General features: G+C 42.3%; 1 protein-coding gene across 2 annotated transcripts in view; it reads left to right on the top strand.

The window, feature by feature from the left end:
• Window positions 1-25388, top strand: part of MTUS1 (microtubule associated scaffold protein 1) — a 221233-nt gene that overhangs the window by 77570 nt on the left and 118275 nt on the right. The window contains exons 4-5 of one of the 2 annotated variants that reach the window (XM_088478757.1): window positions 18075-18251; window positions 24368-24505. In XM_088478757.1, coding sequence (XP_088334883.1) covers window positions 18075-18251; window positions 24368-24505 — 315 coding nt within the window. The remainder of the gene's footprint in view (window positions 1-18074; window positions 18252-24367; window positions 24506-25388) is intronic. The other variant, XM_088478758.1, reaches the window with a different exon arrangement.

Below are 25388 nucleotides of genomic sequence, written 5' to 3'. Positions count from 1 at the left end.
CTCACATCACATCCCCCCCCCCTCACAGCACAGCCCCCCTCAGTTCAGCCTCTCAGTGCATCCCCCCCCCCCCTCACATCACAGCTTCCCTCAGCACAGCCTTCCTCACATCACAGCCTCTCTCAGTATAGTGTTCCTCAGCGCAGTCTTCCTCACAGCAGTCTCCCTACCTTTCAGGTCCTGCATAACGGGGGACTGGCGGCGGCAGTATCTGTAGTGCCGGGCAGGCCGGCAATGTCTGCCTCTAAGGAAAAAGGGGAGGGGTGTGGAAGGAGGGGAGGGACCCGGCCAGGGGGCACAGAGGCAGCCGGCTAGCAACACTACTAAACTTGTCTCAGCTGCAGCAGGCAGGTAGAGCGCCAATCTAGCATGGCGCCTCCCTGCAATGCAGGCTTTGCTGAGTGCTTTGCGCCAGGCCTGAGTATCAATGTGCAGGCTTTGTCATGGGATCAAATTAAATTATCTGCTGTTAAATTAGGAAATCGAGAGAGCCAAGGTGCAAGGTTTGTAAGAGAATTATTGTTTAAAAATTCATGCCGAAGGCTGTAAATTATGGAATTTGCTTTGTTGTCAGAGATTGGGTTTGTAAGAGGGTATCCAGTGGGTCGTTCCAATTCAAAGCTGTAAAAACTGAGCCAATATAGTGTTGTGCTTTCAAAAATGCAAGAGGGTATGCTGCTAATGTGGGATAACTCTCCCCAGCCTCCTGGAACGTGTGTGGTCTTTTTGTGGATTTATTAACAAGTCCCTATATCACCCAACCCCTGAGCATGCCATACAGTGTAAACCTTTCCCAAATATGAAGAGGAAGGGTCATCTTTGTGCAGAGTAATGTAGGTTCATAGTTCTCCAGCACATGTTGTATAATAATAATAATAATGATGATGATAACTGCTTTTATTTTTTATGCTTTGTATAGGTAATGTGAACAAAGGCTCATAAGAGTTAAAACATGATTAACAAAGTACTATGTATCAAAATTATGAAAGTGAAAATGAGTGGAAAGCGAAATATAGACCGATTCGGTGTTTAAATGGGAGCACAGTTGTTAACTTCTGTTTAGTCCAATTTATCATCAAAATGAGCTTTGCAATTTACAAATGCTGATCTTGTGTCCTAATATACAATAAAGACCAGCTAAATAAGGTGGCTGGCATAGAAAGCAGGCCCCCTGACCTCAAATCCTGTTGGCTACGTTAGGAAGCGGTTCCCCTGAATGTTGTGGTTAATGTAGAATGCAGACCCAGTGTCCAAAGCCAATAACTTGCCTAAATGTGATTCACCTCTGAGCAACTTCAGACTTGAACCCTTGGAGCCTACTTGCCCTTGGAGCTTTGTAGAAAACGCAAGGGGATTAGTTAAGATAAATGAAGCACAATCCTAGTCATACACCTGCATTTGGAAGTAATGGGTTGTGAGTGCTTTGCAATGCTGCTGTGATTTCCTGTGTGGATGGCTCTTATGGTAACAGCGCACTTTTTATCGCCATCTCTTATGTGAATAGGCTTACCTGATTATGACACAGCCCTTTATTTGTACAAACACTGTTGGAAATGTTAGGGGGGTACTATTACTTTATGGCGTTACACTCGCATCACCTGGAATTGCTCTTACATTGCCTGCATGGAGGTAAAGGCAGATATTTGCATGTATGCTGACTTGTAGGCATCTCTGCATCCAGCTGCCCCTATCCCAGTAAATAGTTATCATCAGTGCGCACTTTATATGTGCAAATGATCCATCTGAAAACCGGTATGTTTACGGTCATGCAGAATTCACCATAGCCTGCAATTCCCATTTACGCACCCTAACTGAACATTGCCTATGGGCGAACACATTTCCCCACTAAGTTACACCACTCCAACTGCAAGTAAAGTGATTGCCTTCTCCGGGTCATGCACAGTGTGGAAACACATAGGATACATTTGTTAGTCTGACTCAACTCTGCATCAGCCCATTTGTGTTCATAATATGAAGTACTGAATATGCATAATTACTATCAGTGTTTGGAATAATTGTTTCTCTGTGATATTATAGAATCCAGTTGTAAAAGACTTTTGCCTGTACTGAAGGCCTAAATCCTTCTTTTTTTTTTTGCCTTCTGAAACGGCAATATTAGTACATTGGTAGAGACATGTAGCAAATACTACCATATATACGATCTGTGTTGCTGTTCCTCCCCTATATCTTCCTCCCCTCGTGTGTGTTGTGCTGCCAGTCTGAGCATCTCCCCAGAGAACCCTGCTGCTGATGCTAATAGTGTTGTCTTGGTGAGGTGGAGCAGGATGGATGGAATAAGTGCATAAACATGAGGGAAGTGCTGCTCAGGGACCAGGCTAAGGCTGCATTTAGGGCCGTGGTGATGATGTGGGAAGTGAGATAAAAGCACTTATAATAGACTGACGAGTTGGACAGAAAATGAGATGAAGGCAGAGAGACACAGAAAAGCAACTTGTCATGAAGGATCCATTACTACATGAAGGAGAAGGCAATGCACAGAAGCATGATAACCAGACTCTATGGACCAGAGAACCGGAGATGTGACTGTGAGGTTACCCAGACCAGCTCCAGTGAACATATTCCTGCTCCGAGCAGGAGGATCTGGTAGTTCCACGGACTTGGGTGTTTCCCTTCTGTTGCATGGTGACCATGCTGGGCTACAGGAAGCAGGAATGCCGAAGACCTTCAGTGCTGTGGCCACTACATTTCAGCCTACATCTCCCGTCTTCTGTGAAGTACCAAAATAATGATGGTGAAATCGACAGAACAAATTGTAATTACTTTTCCATAGAATGCATTTTCTGTTTACCACACCCAGAAATGTATGTTGCTTGTGCGATGTATATCTTGATAATATGTAGATGTAAGATAGTAATTGTAATATTTGTAAAGCACTTTGCATTCTTTGTCAGGAGGCAGCTCTCCCCATAGATTTTGCTCACAGTTCCCTACCTGACCCTCGGATGAACGTTTAGGATGATGTGATGAAATCCAGCATAGCAGTAAGGTGGTGCAAGACAGCTGGGAGTTGGCTATTGTACTTTAGCTAATTGTGTGTGTCCTAAGCCAGTTTACAAGTAATGTTGCTATTAGTTTGTATTCTGTGCAGTATATTTTTCTTTATCTGTGACTGTCCTGAATGATTCCCATAGCATAGGAGGGGTAACGTTATGCTGTTTGGGGGCAGTAGGGTAAATCTGCAGACAGAGACCTTTTTACACAGCTACTGGGAAAATAAAGTCTACTACAATGTTTAGAAGAGAACAATCTTGTGTTGCAACAGTTAATACTGAAGCTTAAATGCATTCTGGCTTTTGATTTAAAGTACCGGTCACCTAATAACACTGTAGTTGAAACAAATATCAGGGCAGCATTTAAGTAAAGATGCAACAAATTGTGTTTAATGTGTTAAAGCCCTTTACATTCTTCTAAATCCACCTGTCTGCAGGGAGCCAGCAATCTTCTGAAACCATTTAAACATTGATGAGAGATGAAATGTAAAGTGCCTGTTCAAGATGGTGCTCGCCGTGCGCCCCTGAGAAACGTCCTGCAATGTCATGCTGTGGGGATCACCTGGGATCAGTGTAGAAATGTTGCTCGTTTCAGTCTATCAGACATTTTCTGTATTAAACCGTATTGAATCTGGAGCTAAATTAATTTTTTTTGTGGTTGGCTATGAAGCTGTTTTCATGCATGGCCCCCAATCAAATCTTCACACTAATGGTCATTTAAATGCAGGGAATTTTATCCGGTGATACCAGACAGTGAGGAGTAGAGGCAAAGTTTATCTCCAGTCTTACATGCGCATATCAGTTTGCATTTCTTAATATGCTATCAGCCAAATAAATTTTGGTTCGATAAAGTCATTACACGTGTTAATCGCTTAACGAGTGTTTAAGCAAGACTCGTTATATTTTCACGCAATGCTCTGATTTTACCCGATTTAGGGTCAGATTCAAATTTGCTGCTCATGGAAAGTGAATGTATCCTCAGACTGTTATGTCCAGAGCTATTCAATAACAAGCCCTTTTTCTTAGTGTTTTTAACCCATAGATTCCAGGATAAGTGGCAGGAGCTATGGGTTAACGTCGTACTTGCCTAAACTTTGGGAATGTCAGGGAGGCTCCTGAAAATCGGGTGGTGCTCCTGGCTGCCTGGAAAAGTGGGCAGGTCTCTCGGCCCCCCGGGACACCCCTACTCACACCCCCGAGAGAGAGCAGCCAGAATGTCGGCAAGTATGGTTACATGCTCGCAGCACCTGCGATAAGGACACTTGCTGTGAATTTATGTTCGAGCCTCCCTCAAGCTTGAACAGAAATCCACATTAAGCACAGCCTGCGGGCTGCATTTGAATAGCCCCGACCACTGCATTAGTCCTCGGTTATTAACTGCGGAAAATGGAATCTGGATCTAAGCGAGAGTTAATGTTTCGCGGCCATGCTTTACACTGGAAATTTTTTTTTTTTTTGGCCATAGAAAATGAATGCATGATCACCAATAAGCTGTTCAATTAGACCCAAGCATTAAATTAACGCACATCAGGGTTGGACTCGTGGCTCTGAGGGACTCTAAACTTGTTTACCTAAATGTAATTATTTTTTATTTTTTTGCCAGTAAATTCATGTTGTGGTGTTTTTTATTTTTATACTAAGCTTGAAAAAAAAAACAAGGTAGAACGCTGAATGTTTTTTGCCAATGTACCTCCTCCAACTCAACAGGATATTGGTACTCCTGTCTAGTAATGTTTTCTGTGTGTATATGTGTGTGTGTATATATGTATGTATGTGTGTGTGTATGTGTGAATATATATATATATATATATATATATATATATAATGGGATGTAGTTAATAGGCCAGCGGACTAAATTCCGCTGGTCTATAGCCTTACACCAGAAGACCGGCAAGGGACAAAAGAAGGGCGTCAAAGTACTGATGCCTATCTTCATCCCGACGCCGGACAGATCGAGGTGAGTCCGGCCGTCCCTAGCACTTAGCTGCGGGGAGGGTTTGGTATGTGTGTGTGTGTGTATATATATATATATATATATATATATATATATATATATATATATATATATATATATATATATACACACACACACACACACACACAGCCGTGACTAGACTTTTTGGTGCCCTGTGCCAGAAATGGCATTGGCGCACCCCTCATTTTTCAAAGGGACATAATGCACCCAAAAAAGGGCCATGGCCTCATGGGGAAGGGCCAGGGAACAGATAGGGGAGGACAGGAGATGCTGGGGATGAAATAAGAGGAAGCTACAAGTGAGAATGATAATAAACAGAAATTTGACAGGCCCAAACAGCAGCACCTGACCTGTGGTACCCTGTGCGATGGCACCGGCCGCACTACCCTAGCTACGGCCCTGTGTGTATATAATTTCACTGACAGTTTAGTTATACATGTACAGTGCATGTATTGGGAGAAGTTACTTTGCACAAAAAAACAGCACATGTATAATATATATATTAAAGCAGTTGTACTACTGCACATGAAATGAGTCGCTCAGCAGATATCACATAACTGAACAGATGCTAATGGTGCTGTTACAGGTGTATATAGCTGTTTCTGCCTGTACCTTTTCAACGCTGCAAGTGAATATTGAAGAGTAATAAGAGAAGTGTTCATTTACTGGCTGGAGCATTGTCACTGTACTTAGGTGATGGCATCAAGCTGCCAGCCTCTAGCACATTGGTGCTCAATGATCACGTGCGTTCTGTGTAACAGGAACTTCTGCCCCCACCAGCATCTAATATGGCATCTGCCACAGGGAGGTGCTATCTATTTTTTTTTTTTACCCCTTTAATTTTCACAATTTTGTGTAACACCGTAACTACACATTAGTTACGGTTTGATACAGGTTTATTTATTTGCGGATGCAATCAGGAAGCCAACGGTCGAAGTGCTGACCGCCGGCTTCCCGACTGTCTAATCCCAGCAGGGGTCTAATGATAGGCGTCGAAATCCTGATGCCGGCATTCATACTGATTCCATTTATTTGTTATATTTTATTAAATGTTTGCTAGAAACATTTTGCAATGTTTGAATCGTGTGTTATGTTCCTGTGTATTGCTTCATAAATCCACCATACTATAGTAAATGCGAAAATGTAGGTTAATGGTAGGATTCACGTTATAGTACTTCGCAGAGGCATACAAGAAGCGAATAGTGATGAGATGAAAAACAACACAAGGCAGCCTGCTAGCCCATTAAGCCAGACATCCTGAGGATGCTAACTAAGTAAAGCAGAGTACTGCACTCACGTGAGGTCACCATGGCAAGTGGTCTGTAATATGCACAGTCTTTATAAATCATCAAGTCGGCTGCTTTTAAAAGCTTTAGCAAGTAAAATGTATATGGTTTTTCTTAGGAAATAATAAAAAAAACCTATGGAGGCCAAATCCAGTTAATACCATAACTTAATTAAAATATTAAACCATACTTGCCTATTTTTCCATTCACCATTCTGGGAGAAGCGCGGAGAGGAGAAGCAGCTGACCACTTTGGGGGTGGGTCAGGGAACTTTACGGCATTATGCGCGATTTGTGTCATTTTAGCCCTGACCCCTATACTATACTGCTAACCTTGCACCCGCACACTACTAACACTACACTACTGCCGCTAACTCTTCCCCCGCTTTATATGTCTCTAAAGCCGCATATCCACTATGCGATGTTGCTGAGTGAATGCACTATTACGACATCGTAATCGTGCACTATTATGTCGGAAACGACCAGCGATGCGCGCTCCCGCTGCTCGTTTCCAACATAAATCATCTACTGAACATGCTGGTCAATCTGCCGATAACAACTGATTGCCCGTGTTCAGAGATGATTGATGTGCCTACACTGAACGATCAATCATTCAGTGTAGGCACTGCAGGGGGAAGGGCAACGACTGTACGATTAAGATGTTGTAATCGTACGGTCGTGCTGGTATCTGCTAGTGGATACGCGGCATTCGTGTACTCCACTGCGGTGGGTTCAGAGTCTTATGCAACTCAGTCATATCGCCGTTGTGGTTGAAGGGACATAACTGATTGACAGTGTGTTCGCACGTAGTTGAAGTTGAGTGAGGGAGTGTTGACAGAATATCTTAACTACGAAACGTCCTGTTTTTCAAGGGCTATCCCAAGGTCCATTGACGTCCCGATTCATGAGGGATGAGGGCTTTGTATTGTCATATTCTATGGAGCAAAGGAATCTGTATGATATACCGATGGATGGGATGCCGGCGGTCAAAACACCGATGCTGGCAACCCAATCGTGAAGAATCCTGACAAGGACAGGTGAGTAACCCTAACCCTCCTTTAGTGGTTCCTAACCTCCCATTGGTGGTGCCTAAAATGTCTATATGTCTAAAACCTAACAGTGCCTGCTTACCTTCGTTCGGGATGGTGGCTGTCAGGATTTCGGCATCAGGATAATAAAGATAGGCGTCTATATTTCGACGCCTATCCTTAGTCCCTTGTCAGGATTCCGATGTCTGGATACCAACAGCCGGCATCCCGGCCGCCGGTTATATGACTGCATCCCGGAGCAAGGGGTCTACACAGCATAAAAAGAACACCCATGAGGGCTAAGACCACAACCAATGGAGACATGTTCACGCTACCCCACGGCCATACCCCTGTCCTGCCAAAAAGACCTCCAATGTTAGGAGGTATGGAATTGCAGACTATGCTGAGATGCGAGAGTGCAGAAATTTGTCTGATTTAAGGAAAAGGTGCAAATTTGGACTGAGGCTATTTAACCAAGTGTATACATAGATGCGGTGCGGTTGCATAGACTCTCTGTATATAAGCAAATAACCACATTTAGTTCCATGCATGCAGTGCATGAGTAATTGCAGCCAACTATTCTGCAACTCTGAATTGTCCCCTTAGTGCTGTATAATAGAAAGCCAGGCATGCTTAGTTTTAGGCCCTTTTTTAACCACTTAACTGACAACAGTTAAAGAAAAACAAAAGTCAGAAATTCTCAGTTTTTTTTATTAAAATTTTAGTAAAGTTTGGAATGTATTTTTATTTTATTTTAAAAAACAAAACATACCTAGGTGGTGTTTTGTACCCCACCCTGTGTCCTTAGTCCCCCATTATAAAATCACCTTTCACCACCTATCAGAAATAGTGCACCCAGTGGCAAATTATTCCATGCATTATCAACCCCACTCTCTAGTGGTAATAGTTCCCAATGGCACAGCCCCCACTGCCAGTGTCGCTGAGCTCCCCCACTGCTGGGTGCAAATCCCCTCCCCCCTTTGTGACTGTATATCAATTTGATTTTAGTTTTAATATCCCAAGGCTCCCACCCTGGCTCCAAAAAAGTTTTTGTTTGGGCATAATCAATCCCATAACCTAATGCCAAAAGACACCCCTCTCTCCCTGTTGCACAGCCCCGTACCCTCACCTTTTTGCCCAGAATGAGGCAGGGGTGGGGCTGATCATCAGTCCTCTCTACTGCAGCTGACCTCTGCAAAGGGGATCCTATTAGTTTAGGGGTATGCATTCCCGAGTGTCTTTCCTAGGATATTTTGAGGAGCGTTTTAGGTAGTGATGTTGGTGGTCACAGACTGCAATATCACTCCCAGGGGTGCGGTGCAGGAGGAGGAGATCAGTCCACCACATGTGCAGAACGGATTTCCTCCGTTAAAGATGGGAAGCAGAGGGGCGGCACTAACACATGGGATGCTACCTGGTCAGGTAAAGCACACCTGGCTGCGTTTGCATCTCATGCGCTAGTGCCAGGCAAGTGGTTGAATCCCATAGTCCGAAGTACACGACGGAGGAGAAAAATATACTTGTTGATATCCACTAACAAGGCTAAATATTTTTCCAGATATAGAACTTTTACATAATTTAATCAGTGTGGCAATATGTCATTTTATTTATGTATTTATTTATTTGTGTCTGCATCACACCCTGCAATTGCCAAAAAGGACAGTCTGTAACATCAGGGCTGACAAGTTGGCACACCCGCTCCTCTCTACCAATCACAGCTATTCTCAGTATCAGACTGGTCCTGGTCCTGTGATTGTACCTCAGTCTGTATCATTGCTCCATTGATGTCTACACATTACGTATAGAGCAGTCAGTGGCGTAACCTAGGGTATTTGGAGCCCAGGGCAAATTTGAAAAGGGCGCCCCCCCATGTGAAAAAAAGAGGGCGTGGTCACTTAAAAATGGGGCGTGTCAACATGACACACCCCTTTATATTCAAACTGAACATTCCTATCCATATGCACCTTAACCCCAGTAGTACCCCTTATACAGTACCCCCAGTGTGCAGTTGTGGTCCCTCTCATGCAGGCCTACAGTAGTGCCCCTTATACAGTATCCCCAGTAGTGGTCCCTCTTATACAGCCCCCAATTAGTTCCCCTTACTCAGTACCCCCAGTAGTGGCCCCCCCAAATGCTGTGCCCCACGTAGTGTTCCCCCTTATGCAGTGCCCCCAGTAGCAGTCCCAACAATGCAGTGCGCCCAGTAGCGGTATCCCCTTATGCAGTGCCCTTTTATATAGTGCTCCCAGTAGTGACCCCCCCCTATCCAGTGGTCCCTGTAGTGGCCCTTCCTATTATTGCCCCCAGTAGTGGTCCCCCGAGTGCAGTGCCTCTAGTAATAGCCCCTTTTAGAGTGGTAGTCCCCCCCCCCCCAAGTAGTAGTCCCCAGTAGAGTAGCCCCCCACCAGTAGAGGTCCTCCCAATGGCACCCCCAGTAGTAGCCACACCTCCCCCAGTAGAGGTCCCCCCAGTAGTAGCCAACCCCTCCCCCGTTGTGCAGATAGGTTTAAAAATAAATAAATATATATAAAAATATACTTACCTGATTCCACGCTGCTCCTGCTCCTGTCCGCGATGCCGCTCCCGCCCTCCAGTCCGCCCGGGCTGGCGCGCTCAGCATTATGGGACTGATGTCATGACGTCAGTCCCATTACCCACTGCAGGAGCCGGACGGAAGTCCGGCTCTTGCAGTGGGTGCTGCAGCAGTCAATGAGAGTCTATCTGACTCTCATTGGCTGCTGTTTAACACACGCATCGCCGCCAGCGCTGGCGGCGATGCGTGTTATGCACAGCCTGAGCCCGCCTCCTGGCGCTATTGGGCAAGTGCTCAGGGGGAGGGAACGGGCTGAGGCGTGCAGCACAGGACCGGCGCTGGAAGCCTATTGCCGGTCCTGTGCAAATGTGTAGCGCTGGCCGCACTCATTGCGGTCGGCGCTACACTGGCTATCTAGGGCGGGCGGGCCGGTACCGTGGCCGGCGGCGCCGCCCCCCCGCGCCGCCGATCCAATGGCGCCCAGGGCACGAACCCCGCTCGCCCTGCCCTAGTTACGCCACTTCTTCACCGGGTAGCCCTTTGTCATTATTTGTACCACTTTTACAAAGCAAAACATTTGTAGTGAATGTAGTGATTTGATAAAAAAAATTCAGGTGATGGCGCTATATGTAATGAAAACAATGCTCAATAAATGCTTTTTAAATTGATAGAAGAATAAATGAATTGTACATGTATATGTCTCTCGCATTACATCTTCAGAAACATTTGAAAGTGACTATTACAGATGTGTCCTTTATGCACTATTGCTGCAGTTCTGCCAAACAGCCCTTCTCGGCACGCCAGGTCCCATGCGACTCGTCTTGCGCAGAGCGTCTTTTTCGCATGTGTCTTAGTCACAACACAGTTTGACAAAACCGCTTCATGAGTCTGCACTGGGTAATTTGATATGCGCCACTTGTATATCTGTGTGCAGTGGGAATCTGTATACGTAGTGCTACAATGCAGAGACTGTGGCTTTTTGCACTCCAAGTATCGTTGTATCGCCCACAGATATGCAAGTGGGTTTTGTGGGTAGACGCAGTTTGAGAGAGGGGCCTGTGCGCAGGCCCTGTGCGGCCTCATGAGCTGTACCATTGTCTACTGTGCATGTGACAATCTCCAGGAAAATGCATCTGACAGTTTTCCCTGTGATTTCTGCGGTGCTCGGTAGATAGGTAAGTATAATTTATGGATGCAGGGTGTGCTGTGTGGTCCCCCTGGACCCAGGGGTCTATGTGGACAACACATCAATCACCCAGTATAGATATGCCCATGGCTGTGGGCAGGTGTCCAAGGGCTGAGCCTCCAATATTGGGACGAAGTTACTATACTAGCTAGGCTGATGTGGAGCGGTTTGCCATCGCCCACATTCTCACCCCCAGGCTTTACTGAATTAAATTTTTTTGCATACCCTTTAATGTCACAGCAAGTACCCTGGACAGGGGTGTAGCTAGACCTATAGGGGGCCCATAGCAAAATTTCCAAAAGCACCCCCCCGCGCAAATTATTTTGCAGTGTTTCCATTTTGATTGGTAATAACTATTTGCACTAACTACCTACTTAGCTGACATGCAGGATTAAATAAATGGTGATTAGCCGGGGCGTAACTAAGTATTTGAAGGCCCCATAGCAAAAGTTTTCTAAGGGCCCCTATGTACCACCCAATGGAGAAACGTGTGTATAACGCATGTAACTTTGACAAGGAAGATGGCCCCCGTCAGCTCTGTGTCCCCATAGCAGCTGCACCCCATGCACGTATGGTAGTTACTCCCATGACCCTCGAAGTACTGGTACTTGAGAACTGCAGACATAACTTAAGCTCCGTACACACTGAGCAATCAGACAATAACGTTATCACTGTCTGATTGTCCTGCGCCATCGTGGTGCGCTGGATGATTGATATCGATCATCAAGCACACCACCAACTTAGCAACGACCGTGGGTGCATGCTTGGCCGATGGACGATATAATCGTCCATACATGCTTGCGCATCACAGGTCGTTGGTGGGTTGGAAGGGGCCCAAAACTGCACGATTTTAATGATATGAACAATATCGTTCAAATTGTCCAGTTTTGTCGTACAGTGCGTACGCAGCTTTACAGCTGTAATGTTGGTGTTATTAACTGTAATATAAATGTTGATTTGAATTGTTTATTATCACCAAGTATTTGTAGTTGTGGTAATATAGGTGCAGTTTGGATTTGGTATTAAGTTTTGTTTAACTGAATTGTATTCTATTAAGTGTTTATACTTCTCTAATTATATCTATAATGTTCCTTAGCAACTGCAGAGGTATCTTCAGATAGATCTGTAGTTGATGGTCGTTCATATACACTGAACGATCATCATCTTCAAGATAACCATGGGTCCTACTGGCCGGGGGTTGCGGAGCGACCCCCTCCCTTTCGCTGCATGTGTACGAGCGATCGGTTGATGTACCCAGCTTTATTGAGCAGGCAGACAATGACTGACGAGCTGTAAAGCCTGCTATGTGGAACACACTGCATGGTCACTTATGTCACAGAATCTTCTGACCTACTATACAGCAGATACCCTTAGGGTACTGTCCTACATTTCATGGGACATCATTGTCTGTAATAGAGTGGGGATGGACTGATGCAGGACAATACTAATATGTCTAACAGAGCGGTAGTTGAATTTCTGGTTAGAACTGAACCATGTTTATTATATTAATGCTTCACATCTGAAGATATATAGTTTGGGCTTTAGATGGGAGCTACTACCGTTACTTCGATCGGTAAGCCGGGTGTTGGGCTCCCGGTGTAGGTGTAATTACCGGCGTCGGGATTAAACAGTCCGGTTGCCGACTGTCAGCATTTAGACCATCGGCATCCCGACTGCATCCCCTCCAGTTACTTTAGAAGTGAGCTGCAGCCGTGATAAAACTATGGTATTCCCCCCCCCCACCCCCGATTTCCTTAATTTTAAATTTAAGTGTAATTAAGTATATCTATCCTATGAATGGCACAAAGTATTTTATTCAGTACCTTGAGTAGATAAAGACCAGTTTTGGTATAACACATTTATTTTTGTACAATATTGGGGTCATAATTAAAATGTTTGGTAATAAGATGGTGTTTACAGCAGAATAATTAGTGAAACAATACATGGTGTTCAAGGATATTTTTCTTGCAGATAGATACAGCAGTATTGATTATTGATTGCTATACTTATCGCAGTCATCTCTCACACACACAAGTGTGCTGCTGGATGTGTGATTAGTATGCCAGCACTGAGCCATGGCACTATTCTTATGGTATTATGCAAACCTCCTGTGTGTACATCAGATCATACCTGCCTAATTTTGAAAAAGCATTTCAGGGAGATTGTGAAAGCAGCACATATGAGCGCGGCGATAAAGTGGGCGTGTACTACTACATCTGAGGGGCGTGTCATAACATTGACTTACATCCACATGTAAATGAGCCCCAAAGCAGTCAGTAAGATCTATTTGTTGATGAAAACAACACACTGATACTTTTCAGAAAATGCATGTAGCCATAGGGATTGTTGTGACCTATAACTAATGCAAGGAAATTATACTAATGATCCAATTTGAATGTATATATCTGTTTTTTTTTTTTTACTATAACCGCTTCATAATAGGAGTAAGGTGCAATCAGGGAGATAACTAGCTACTAGTTCAGGGAGTCTCCCTGACAATGAGGGAAAGTTGGCAAGTATGCATCACATTTGTGGTGGAAATACAGAGCCATAGCTAGACTTTTTGGTGCCCTGTGTCAGAAAGAGCATTGGCGCCCCTCTCATTTTTCAAATGACATAATGCACCCCAAAAAGGAGAATGGCCTCATGGGGAAGGGCCAGGGAAGAGATAGGCGAGTCCAGGAGATGCTGGGGATGAAATAAGAGGAAGCTACAAGTGAGAATGTTAATAAACAGAAATTTAACAGGCCCAAACAGCGTCCCCTGACCTGTGGTGCCCTGTGCGATGGCACCGGCCTCACTACCCTAGCTACGGCCCTGTGGAAATATATTCTGAGGCCACATTTTAAATTGTTTAATAATTTTCTCACTAGTCTATAGTAGTGTCATAAATTCAGCAGTGCAAGAGTGTTCAACAGCGTTGTATTTCTTTCATTAACACCTACAACTGTTATGGTCGAGGGAAGTTTAATATTGGTGTATGAGCATACCTCCCAACATGCTCTGCTCCTGGACTACCCTCTTAATTTATTATTGCCATTACTTATGATGAAACACCTTTCTTATCAACGAGTTCAACACAGATTAAGGCAATCATAAATGAATAAGTCCAGGAGCAGAGTCCCCCCTGGAGTGGGTCATGTTGGGAGGTATGCATGGGCGTTATTTTGTTGCATTCCATGTGCGTGAGATGTATGAAGAACACAATCAGTGGGATCATACACAAACTTTTAAAGCTGGATACACACTAAACGATGTTTGTACCCAGTGATCCCGTCAGTGGAGGAACCTGGCGGAGGTGCCGGCATCGGTATGTGCATACATAAATGTCGGGGCTGGGTCATGCTGAATTTGGCAGCATGGCATCGTTAATGATATCCTCAGATTGTTCTGCAATTACAGACGACTGGGGGTATCGTCAACGACCAATGGGAGAGCATATCATTAACGATCTAGGGCGTATGCACTAGACGTTTAAACAAAATTGTCATAATGAGGTGTCGTTATCGGCAATATAATTTAAAAAATCGTCTAGTGTGTACGCACCTTTAGCTTATATGAGGTGTGTTGTGCTGAATTTCTGTGAAGGTGCTATATTTGTGTTTTAAATAAAGAACATTTAAATAGGTTCGATAGCTGGAATGCATTTAAACATTATATATATATATATATATATATATATTTATTTATATATATATATATATATATATATATATATAATGTGTGTGTTACAGCTTTGTTGCAGTGAGTTACATTGTATTACCTCTGTGTTGTAACCAGTGTGTTGTAGTAGTGGTCACCCATGTAACACCAGGCGTGTAGTGCCTGATGGATCAAAATGGCTTGAGAAGAGAGATCCTCTATTAATAGGCCTAAAAAGGACTTTCTGTCACCACGATAAACAGAAAAGTCACCGTGGCAACTGAGCATTGCTGGGTCACATATGTGCACACTGAAAAAAAAAAAGGTGAGTAAAAAAATTTCCCCTCTATTTTTTTTAATTAAGAAGTGTTTCACTTGAGCAATAAAGCATTTTTCTCTGCACCACATCTGCCCTCTCCATCCTAAAATGTCAATGGGATAAGAGGGCATCCGGAGCATAGATACCACTGTGGTCTTTGGTAGGTTTGGGATTGATGGGTAAGTTATCGCAGGACAATCCCTGCGATGGCCATCATGTCCTGTGGGCTTTGGTAATTGAGGAAAATACCTTAATCCATTTTTTCCATATTTAGGAAGCTTTCCCCTTTTAATAATGAAGTGCCTTTTAGTATGGTGCTATTTTTTGCTTTGCACCAGTATTGATGGATCGTTTAGCCAATTGTTTTCTCTGCAGTGGGTCCTGCTATATCTGTAAGCCGTCTATGCAGTCCAGTTTCCATGGTTTCAGATGTTAAGAATGGTCCATTATTTATCAAATGGCACAAACCGCATGTTCAGGTGATTTTCAGTCTGATTTCACGTTTATTGCTGTTACTCCAGCGAATTGTAGTGACCAGCTGAATAATGATCACATGGGTAACTTTTAATAACTGTTCTTGCAAATAGTTTATTTCAAGCTGCTTTTACTGGTTCAGCATCATAAATGATCATGTATTGTAAGTCATTATATAAGATTGAGGACGCTGAGGCAAGTCAAAGAGCAAGACTGAGCTTATTGTAAAATATAATATAATTTCACCTTTAATATCTGTGAGACTGCTCATCTTTGCCAAATAAACATGTTGTTGTAGCCCTAGAAGCATACCTAATCTATAGCTTTGGAAGCAATTTCCTGGCAATTGTATCTTTTTTTTTTTTTGGTACTTGTGTGCAGACAAATTGCAGAGAGAACCCAAGTGTCCTACACTCATTATTATCAATCATGGTAATGTCTAAATCCCCTTCACGGAGAGGACCCCGACGTTATCAACCAGTGTCCAGTGTCATTCCCTACCATCCAAGTGGGCATAGAGGGGGAATATAACCTTGTGGCGAGCGTAGCACGCCACCGAGCCCGGAGAGCGCAGCGAGCCCGCGAGGGGACAACTTTCTTCTTTAGGTGACAACTTTCGGTACTTGTGTACGTAAAGTACACAAGTACCATTTAAAACATTCATCGGGTCCTCTGCAAGGAGTCCATAAAGTACACAATTACCTTTTTTTTTTTTTTTTTTTTTTTTTTTTTAATGCAGGTATATTACTGTTCCATGTGCAATGATTGTGGTAATAAATTACATTTTGCATCCAGTAGCCGTACTGATCACACTCTTCTGTGATATTAGCACAAAAGCTGGGTACACACTATATATACAATGTGTACCCAGCCGACGGAACAACACGATGGAATGATAAATCGCACCAGCTATACCCACTGCATGATCCAGTGTATGGCCACGCGGCATATCATTACAGCAGCATAGTGCCGTTCACCATATCGTCCCATCTGCTGTGCAGCACGGCAGATCGGACAATGTGATAAATGACCGTGTGCACTCGCAATTGGGCTTGCACACTAGATGATCCGCACAATCTGACCTGCGTTGGAACAAATATCGCAGGATATATCTTATAGTGTGTACCCAGCTTGCGTTGCAAACAGGACTGTTGCTGGTAATCACATAGTGGTTGACTCCTGCACTGTGAGCTGCAGAGAAGGTAAATGGAGTCTAAAATAGGAGGTGGCCTCACAGACTGGCCTAAGGCTCTTTATCTGTGTCTGATACCTACAACAACTAAACTGAAGAAATCTCCACTCCTGTGGTCGGGGATCGTTGTCTTAAAAACTAAGGCACGGTTGGTACCAATTTGCAAATTGACAAATTTATATGTTTGGCCTAGATTTAATGGAAGCCACATAAGATAATATCGTACATTAATTGGCCAGAGTAACTGTGCACTTAAGGGCTGATTCTCAGTTGGGAGCAAAGCAAAAGAGGAAGTAAATGCGCACTTGGGAAAAGAACCATGTAGCACCGCAGGTGTGCCCAAGCTCATCTACATTGCATTGTAAATATAATGGTTCCCAGCATTTGTGGGCTACATGCAACAGCAGCCAGTATTTACTCTGCATGCAAAAATAATGTATTTGCATTGTACCCCTTACAGCACTTTCACACACGCCGGTTTTCAGTGGCCAGCAAAAATCCAGGTGTATTTTCCCAGTGGATATTTTCTTTTCACACATAACGGTTTAGTGCCATGTGTGATGTTTTTGCCATGTTTTTTTTTTCCCCCAATCTTAACATTGAAACCATGGACCGCAGCTGTCCATTTCACTGGATATTTCTGGCTGTAACACTGCGACCGTGTCGTGTCCGTGCCGTCTGAAAGGATTCATCCATTTACATGCTTAATTGAGTTTTATACACTGCAAAAAAACGCTCTGTTTTTTGACGGCCAGTGAAAACCGGCGTGTGTGAAATAGCCCTTACGGTTCAGTTAGACGTGGAAAGTCCTGTACTATTCGCATGCCGGACTTTTAGTAGTCATCGCTGGTTTTCCATGTGGGAAAGTATCGCGCGTGTCCCCGCTTATCCCCGTATTCAATTTGAAATCAGCAATCACGGCATCTGGCGAAATTAAATAAGGTGAAAAGTGCTGTCAGATTTGGGGAAATCAGCCTGACACCCCCCAAAAGATGCACTAACATTGGGGATCAATGTAGATGCCCCTGTATAGCCCTGCTGAATCTATTTGGGGTCCTTAAATGCTCTCATTAGCTGCTAATTAGCACAAGTGGTGAAAAATAGCATTTTTAGGAGGTTTTTTTTGGTGAAAATAATTAGTCCCAGTGAATTTGGGGTACATGAAAATGGTACAAGCATGATTAAAAATTGGTTTATAATCCTTTTTTTGTTTTGTGAAAAATGTTTTACGTGTATCCTGTTAAAATCAATTTATGACCAATTGCTTTATAAGAGTTTTGAAATATTGAACAGTGAATTGAACACTTAGATTTTTTTCATCTCTAATTTCTAAAATTTGAATTTAGTGATTTATATTTTACCTGGACCCTATTGTTTTTGTTTCCGAGTCACCTCCGTGATGTCTAAAACTTGTCTTTATCTCTGTTAGAGGGAGATCTGAACTCTCCCATTGGAAAGTGTAATACTGTAAAAGCATCATCAGTGCTTGGGACCAGATCACTACCTAGAACAAGAATCCCATGCAGAGGACCTGCCCTGCAGAGAACCCCTAGTGTGTCTTCAGTATGCAGCACACAGAGCGATCTCAGTACTTTGAGTACCAGGTGTAAGTACAGTGTTCACCTTTTGGCACAGGTTATGGTTGGGCACTTCACTTGCACTTGTCTGTGTGTCTGAGCACCTTGTGATGTAGAACATTGCTGTCCATATTCTGTCTGTACACAATGGGCATTTTGTCGGTCCTTTCTTCATAAGAGCATAGAAATTATCAAAGCAAGTGGTCCCACACATCCTGGCTGGTGGGGGGGTGCGATAGCAGTCTGCTGCTAGAGCATTTTGAGATTCATATCTGTTTTTGGGTTTTGAACTTCACCATTATTATTATTATTATTAATCATTTTCCTTAGTTTCTTTGCATGTCATTCCAATGGGCTTACGACATGTAGCACGCACACACTAAGGAACACCTGTAGATATCCCCGAAGTTGTAATGTGGACAGATGGAATTGTGCAATAGATATCCAGCAATGTTCTAAATCACATTCACCCTGTCTGCTGATATAGGAACCTGTCACTGCATGTGTCACCTTTTTCCTCTCTTGTACCCTGGATTTGTTGAGCAACAGCAATGGATTTATTTTGTGTTCTGAATTATACATGGTTTATGCCTTTCATCTTCCCCAAGCTGGGAAAAGCAGATATATTTGTGTTTGCCCCTTCCTCAGATTTATGCTTTTTACAGCTGGCTGTTAAAATAGAATTTGAAATGAGGATGGAGCACGGTTCTGCCTCTCAGATGCTCTGCAGATCTGACAATTGTGCTGGGCGGATAAGTGTCGGCTCAGCTTATGCTGTATCTTCAGTTGTAAGAGGAAGACTAGGACTGCTTATAAATGTGCTCATTGTTTCCATATTTCCATTCCAATTTCAGACAAACAGCTACTGTATCATGTATAAAATGTCCTTTGTGGCAAGACATTATCTTGGCTATGTGTCCAGGATTAAACCTACCCAGTGCCGACTTTTCTTCTTACTTTCATGTAGAATTAATCTATCCTGCCCACTGCCTCAAAGCCTCTGATTACTTTCCACTCTAATTAATCGTGAGCCGGCAGGACGCACAAAGAGTTGAACATGGCCGAGGCCCTTTTATCTCTGTGTGATGTTATCTTTAACTTTAAATGACCATGCCAGGCGGGCACCGCAGTTGCACATACAGTGCATGGCCCATGCAACCTACCATCAAGTACATGCCAGGACTGGCAGCTGAATCCAGGAGTCTCTATGATGTTACCTTTCTCGCCTTGCTGATGTTGGCATCATGCAGCTTTTGCATTGTATCTTTGTTGGCTGCACTAGCTGGGAGAAGAAGTAGGTCATTGCAGTTTGTTTTTATTTATTTGTTAAGTCTGAACTTAATTAAAAAAATAATTATCTATCTGCCGTTCATTACAAAAGATTCCTATTTAGTGGTAGCAGATTGTTGAGATCTGCTTCAGCAGCAAAATGGCTATTAAATTAGTTATTATGTAAATCCCTGCTGGAGCGTATTGTATTCAGCATACCCTTTGTTATCTCTACACTGTTCAATTATTTAACACCCCTGACCCCCTTTTACAACATTCAAATTGCCTGTACATGCATCTTGTAGTGCGAAAAACGGAAAGTCCTTAAGGGGGGGTGCTGGGGCAGTACAATTACCACTTACTATTACATGCAGTGAATGTTAGTAACTGTCTAATACTTTGCTCTATATATATATATATATATATATATATATGTAATGCAGCTGCTCCTCTTGCCTCATGAACGACTTGTACCTTATTCAGATAAGCATTGACTTTTCAGAAACACATTGCTTTTAAACCTTTTCAAAATATTAAATTTTTTTTGCTTTTAAGCCTTAAGCTGCATACACACACGATTTTTTTAACGATTATCGTTAAACGATAATCGTTTGAAAAAATCATTCACTTTCTGAGTCAAACGAACGATTATCGTTCATGTACGTTCACGTTTTGTAGTTCAGTCAGACTGATAAACTGAACGATTTTCATTAAGGGAATTTGCAAAAATTGTTTGTAGTTCAAAAAAATCGTTCATTACACTTTCGTGTAAAATCGTTCATAAAATCGTTGGTAACAAAATCGTTGTGTGTATGCAGCTTTAAGCTGCATACACACACGAGTTTGTTACCAACGATTTTATGAACGATTTTCTGTCAGATTATCTGTCACATTTTTTTTTTAAAGTGTAATGAACGATTTTTATTTTAACTACAAACGATTTTTGCATATTCCCTTAATGAAAATCGTTCAGTTGGTCAGTCTGACTAAACTACAAACGTGAATGCACATGAACGATAATCGTTCATCGTTTTAACTCAGAAAGTGAACGATAAACGATATTGTTATTGATAATCGTTAAAAAAATTGTTGTGTATGCAGCTTTATTATTATTGATTACTGCTTACTAAGTAGATTGGTTATTTTAGTTATATTTTGACAATACAGGTATATAACACTATGCTTTTTTCCACAGTACCCTGCACTTTTTAAATTCTTTGTTCAACTATATACAGATTAAGTGGTTACCTGGTAGAGGTTAACTGAACCTCACTGTGATCATTTTACATTATTTTGTTTTGTGTATACTTCAACTTTGTCTATTTTATATAATAAGTTGTTTAACATTTTTAATATATTGACATCTCATCTTATTTATCACAGATGTGTATTTGAATTAAAATATATATTTTGACTTTATTGGCACTATATGATATAACACCCGATTGGACACTGTTGCACTTTATTATATACACGCATAAGGTGTTTGCATGATTATAGATGGATATATACAAAAACAAGCCTGTCGCTTGTACAAATCACTATATATATATATATATATATATTATATTATATTATATTATATTATATCCGCTGGGCAGTGCAACAATCACACCCTCCTCATGGACCTGCAAATACATTTATGTGCCATGCACTCCTGAGATTGTGAGATTGAGTGTGTGCAGCTGGTTTTTGTAGTGTATGTCAGCATTAACGAGATATGCAATAAATGGGTTGATATTGCCAGTGCCAATTTACAGCGTAGCACTAACCTTCCTTTGTACTGTTTAGGAGGAAATGACGCACAAATTAGATTGAATGTAATATCACCATTGCTTGGGGCTTTATTCATGCTTTCTTTTTGTCTATTGGATCTGTAAGTGTAGCACCCCAGTCATGTTGTGTCTTGGTATCAAATCCTGTCTCCTTTTATTGATAAAGGACAGAGTTTAAACATCCTTGGCAGTATTATATATCTCTGTTTTAAATGATTGATGTTAACATCACCTTGGACTAACATGAAAACAGAATTACATTTAGCCTGCAGCCTCTTGCATTATACTATAATTGCTTAAAACATACAAAAAGGGTTATTTTATCCCATATCTCATTGTCCTTTGCACACTGAGCTGACACAAACAGATCATACATATATTTTGTTGGTGTGAATTAGACCCGGGGTGATCAGCTGTGTTCAGGTGCAGCAAAACTCAGAACAATTAAGTTCCATGCAGTTGTTGTCATTCACAGGCTAAAAAAAAAAAGTTGGTTGTTGATTGCCAGTCCTGTTAGGATTCATTGGCACATGGGCCTTACAGGGCACAGATGGATTATGCTGTTTTTCCTGAGAGTAAGTATGTACTCATATGGTCAGACTGCACTGGTATCCAGATGTTCCACAGTTACTACAGCTACCCAATTATAAGTATTTTCCATTTTAACCCAGGTAAATGGATTAGAATGGTTTGAGCTTTATAACTGGTCCCTGGTCCTAGCAAAACAGAAATTTTGCATTATCACCCTTCGTATACAGCATAGTTTTCGGTTTGCATCAGGGTTTCTTATTGTCTGTAAACTTTTTGTGTCAGTGCAAATGTAGAAATGTAGAAAAATATTTATTGACCAGTAAGAGGAAAAGTGGTGGTCCATGAAAATCTGAGATTTCCCTGCATTGTAAGGTGGTATCAGAAGTACCAGGCAGATGATTGTAAAAGGCTGCTATATTTTCTCAGTAGCTACTGTATATCTTGTAGATTCTATGCAACGGTCACTTTAGGTGACCTTTTGCTGTAACCATAGCAATAATGGCAAAAAAATACAGGAAGACATTTTTATAAAATCTAATAACCACAGTGAGAGTGGTGGATTATGTGCACTAAAAGATCTAATGTCTCTGGAAATTATTTAAAAAAAATAAAAATAAAGTGAAGTATTACAGCATCATTTAAGTGTCACAAGAAGGTTTGTGATATTATCCCTTTAGTCCAGGACACATGATTTATACAGGTTCTGTGACCTGCTAAATTCAAGCCTGGATTTCACCTGATTTTAATTAGCCACAGAACCCCTGTAAATCATAGGTGTCGTGGATTAAATGGGATATAATGACAAGCCTAGTCAGATCTGTAATAATATAGGGGCAGATTCTGGGGGAGGTACGAAGCTCTGGAAAGTGATAAATTGGAAAGTGATAAACTACCAGCCAATCAGCTCCTAACTGTCACATTACAGGCTGTGTTTGAAAAATGACCGTTAGAAGCTGATTGGTTGGTAGTTTATCACTCTCCAATTTATCACTTTCCAGAGCTTAGTACGTCTCCCCCTGGGTGGTGTGTTAAGATCAGCATCCACAATAGACAATAAGGAACTTGTACTAATATCCACCCAAACGAACAGGAATATATTCAACATTCCAGAATATGCGGAATTCATTTCAGGAGAATAAATTAGGAACAACGTCCCACACTTTAAAATGCAAATATAATGCTGCAAATTGCACCAGAGCATAAAAGCGCCCCAGCTGTAAAAGAATGGAAACTTTTCCAGTTAATGGTGATAGGGCGAGCAGTTTACTCTGTATCACTCTGCCCTCTTTACTGACAGGACAAATCACACACAGCACTGTATCACTCCGCCTGGAGTTTATAACTGTGCATTGGGACCCTGCTGTTTATTATTATTGTTTGAAAACAGCACCTAATATTTTGCCTTTAATCCACTTTGCTTGATATTACATAAATGAGTTTTGCGTTGTTACAGGGATATGAATTTGGTGATTTTCATAGATGTCTTTTGATGCTTTTAGTATATTCATATTATGATCTAAATAGAGTAATTTGAACCTTTGATGTACGTTGTTGATATTTTGTATTTGAGGTGTTTAGTATATGATGTGTTTTGAATGTATTAATTTTTTAACACCTTTTATATAAAATATAGCATTTCTATGTCCACTGTCAGGTCTCCCTGGTTCCCTCCCACTCCCCGAGTCCAGACTTCATTTTATAAGTTTGTCATTATCAAATGAACCAATTGGATGGCAGCCAGGTCTGTTTGACATGTGAACCTCAATATAAAAATGTAATTCTAGCTGTCTATGCTTATTGAGTAGTGGTGAATTTTACATTGTGCTGGGAAACTGTATTTTAAGTTGGGAAAGAATTTGGGTTCTGTGAATGCTGTAAAACCTCAGTGGGGTAGTCTTATGAACCAATGACTCAATGGCAATTAATTAAAATGCTGAAATTGGAATGATTTGATGTACTCAATGTTTAGGGTCAGAATCATGGCTACAGTAGTTTTGTTTTGCAGGCTGATAGACTTGGTTGTAAAATGGTTGATTCTAGATCTGAGTTGGTAGAATGACCTGTGACGTCAGGGGGAGGGGCAAGGCCGGTGAGCTTGCAGTTTTACTATCCCCGTGGATATAGTGTGGGAACAGTAACCTGTGGCGAGCAAGCGAGCCAACGTGCCCAAAGCGCGGAGAGCGAAACTAACCTGCAAGGGTGCGCTTTGGGCCCCAATCAGAACTTTGCTCCTCCTGCTACCGTCGCGTGTCACGTAGTTGTGACATCAGAGGTCCCGCAGCCCAGTTCACTTTAGACCTAACCATTATAATATGCCTATGCCTGTAAAGTTGTGCATTAACGAATGTTAGTGGATAGGTGGCACCGTGTTTGCAATAGACCTAACAGGCATATGGACAAATTATAAAGCTGTGTATAAATAGATATTTATTCCTATTGTTATCATTTTCATTTACAGGTTACATAAAGTTCTTCAAATCTATAGGAGCAGTTTTATCTGTAAATCTTTCCTTTCCTGAAAGCAAATGCTCCCTTATATAATTTCTGTTCTATGTTTGTTCTTTTAACAGCTACAACTGCTACAAGCAGCACCAAGGCCGATGAAGTCCCTGCAAAATGTTTGCGACCAAATGGTGTCACTGGAACACAGCCTTCAAAGGTCACCTTTTCCAGAGCCAGGTCACAGTCACTAAAAGTTGCACAGACTGGTAGGTGTCTCTTATATATTTTAAAAAGTGAATACAGATAAATGTTTTAGTATCCGGCGTTCCTCCTCTTTTCTTCATTGATTGTCACTCCTGCAGTGCACAGTTTTTTAATGAATTTTTAGTGAAAATGCATTGATGAAGCCCACTGGATAGAATTACAGCAGCCGCCCAGTTTGCTTTATTGAGGAGTGAGTTTCTCTGAAGTTGCTTTGACACCTGGGCTTCTGTGGTTAAAACTTAAACTGTGTACACACTAGCCGATGTGTACCCAGTGCGATATCGCTGGTGACTGGACCCGGTATGCCGGATGTTGGGTCCGACGGGTGGGAGGGACGTGTCATGCTGCTTTCTGCATCATTAGCAACATCCCCTGTCGGCTGTACTGCAGGGCCGACGGGGGATGTCACTAACAACCCGCAGGAGCGCGCATATCATGGGTACACACTAGACGATGTACCCGATATGCTGCTCCGATGTGCGGGCTCCGACGACATATCGTCTAGTGTAGGCCTGGCCAACCTGTGACTCTCCAGCTGTTGTGAAACTACAAGTCCCATCATTCCCTGCTACTGTTTTAGCATTTCCTAACAGCAAAACTGTTGCAAGGCATGCTGGGACTTGTAGTTTCTCAACAGCTGGAGAGCCACAGATTGGCCTGGCCTGGTCTAGTGTGGTCCACCTTTACTGTAACTTTAAATAGTGGGAACACTGCTTAATATGTGATGTGATGCAAATGCATATTAAGTTTGACTTAAGCTGAATGGGTAAGTAAACCAAAGGAAGTTTTTGTCTGAAGTACCAGTTTGATTAACACATCTGTCAGTAATATCCTCTGTCCTGGTTCTAATGCTGCCCATCCACTACACAACGTAGAAACGACAGC

The sequence above is a fragment of the Taudactylus pleione genome, unplaced genomic scaffold (assembly GCF_031769625.1).
Source record: "Taudactylus pleione unplaced genomic scaffold, aTauple2 ptg000218l, whole genome shotgun sequence".
NCBI classification, from domain to species: domain Eukaryota; kingdom Metazoa; phylum Chordata; class Amphibia; order Anura; family Myobatrachidae; genus Taudactylus; species Taudactylus pleione.
Note: the sequence above shows the minus strand (reverse complement) of the source record. Positions and strands in the feature narration are given on the sequence as shown.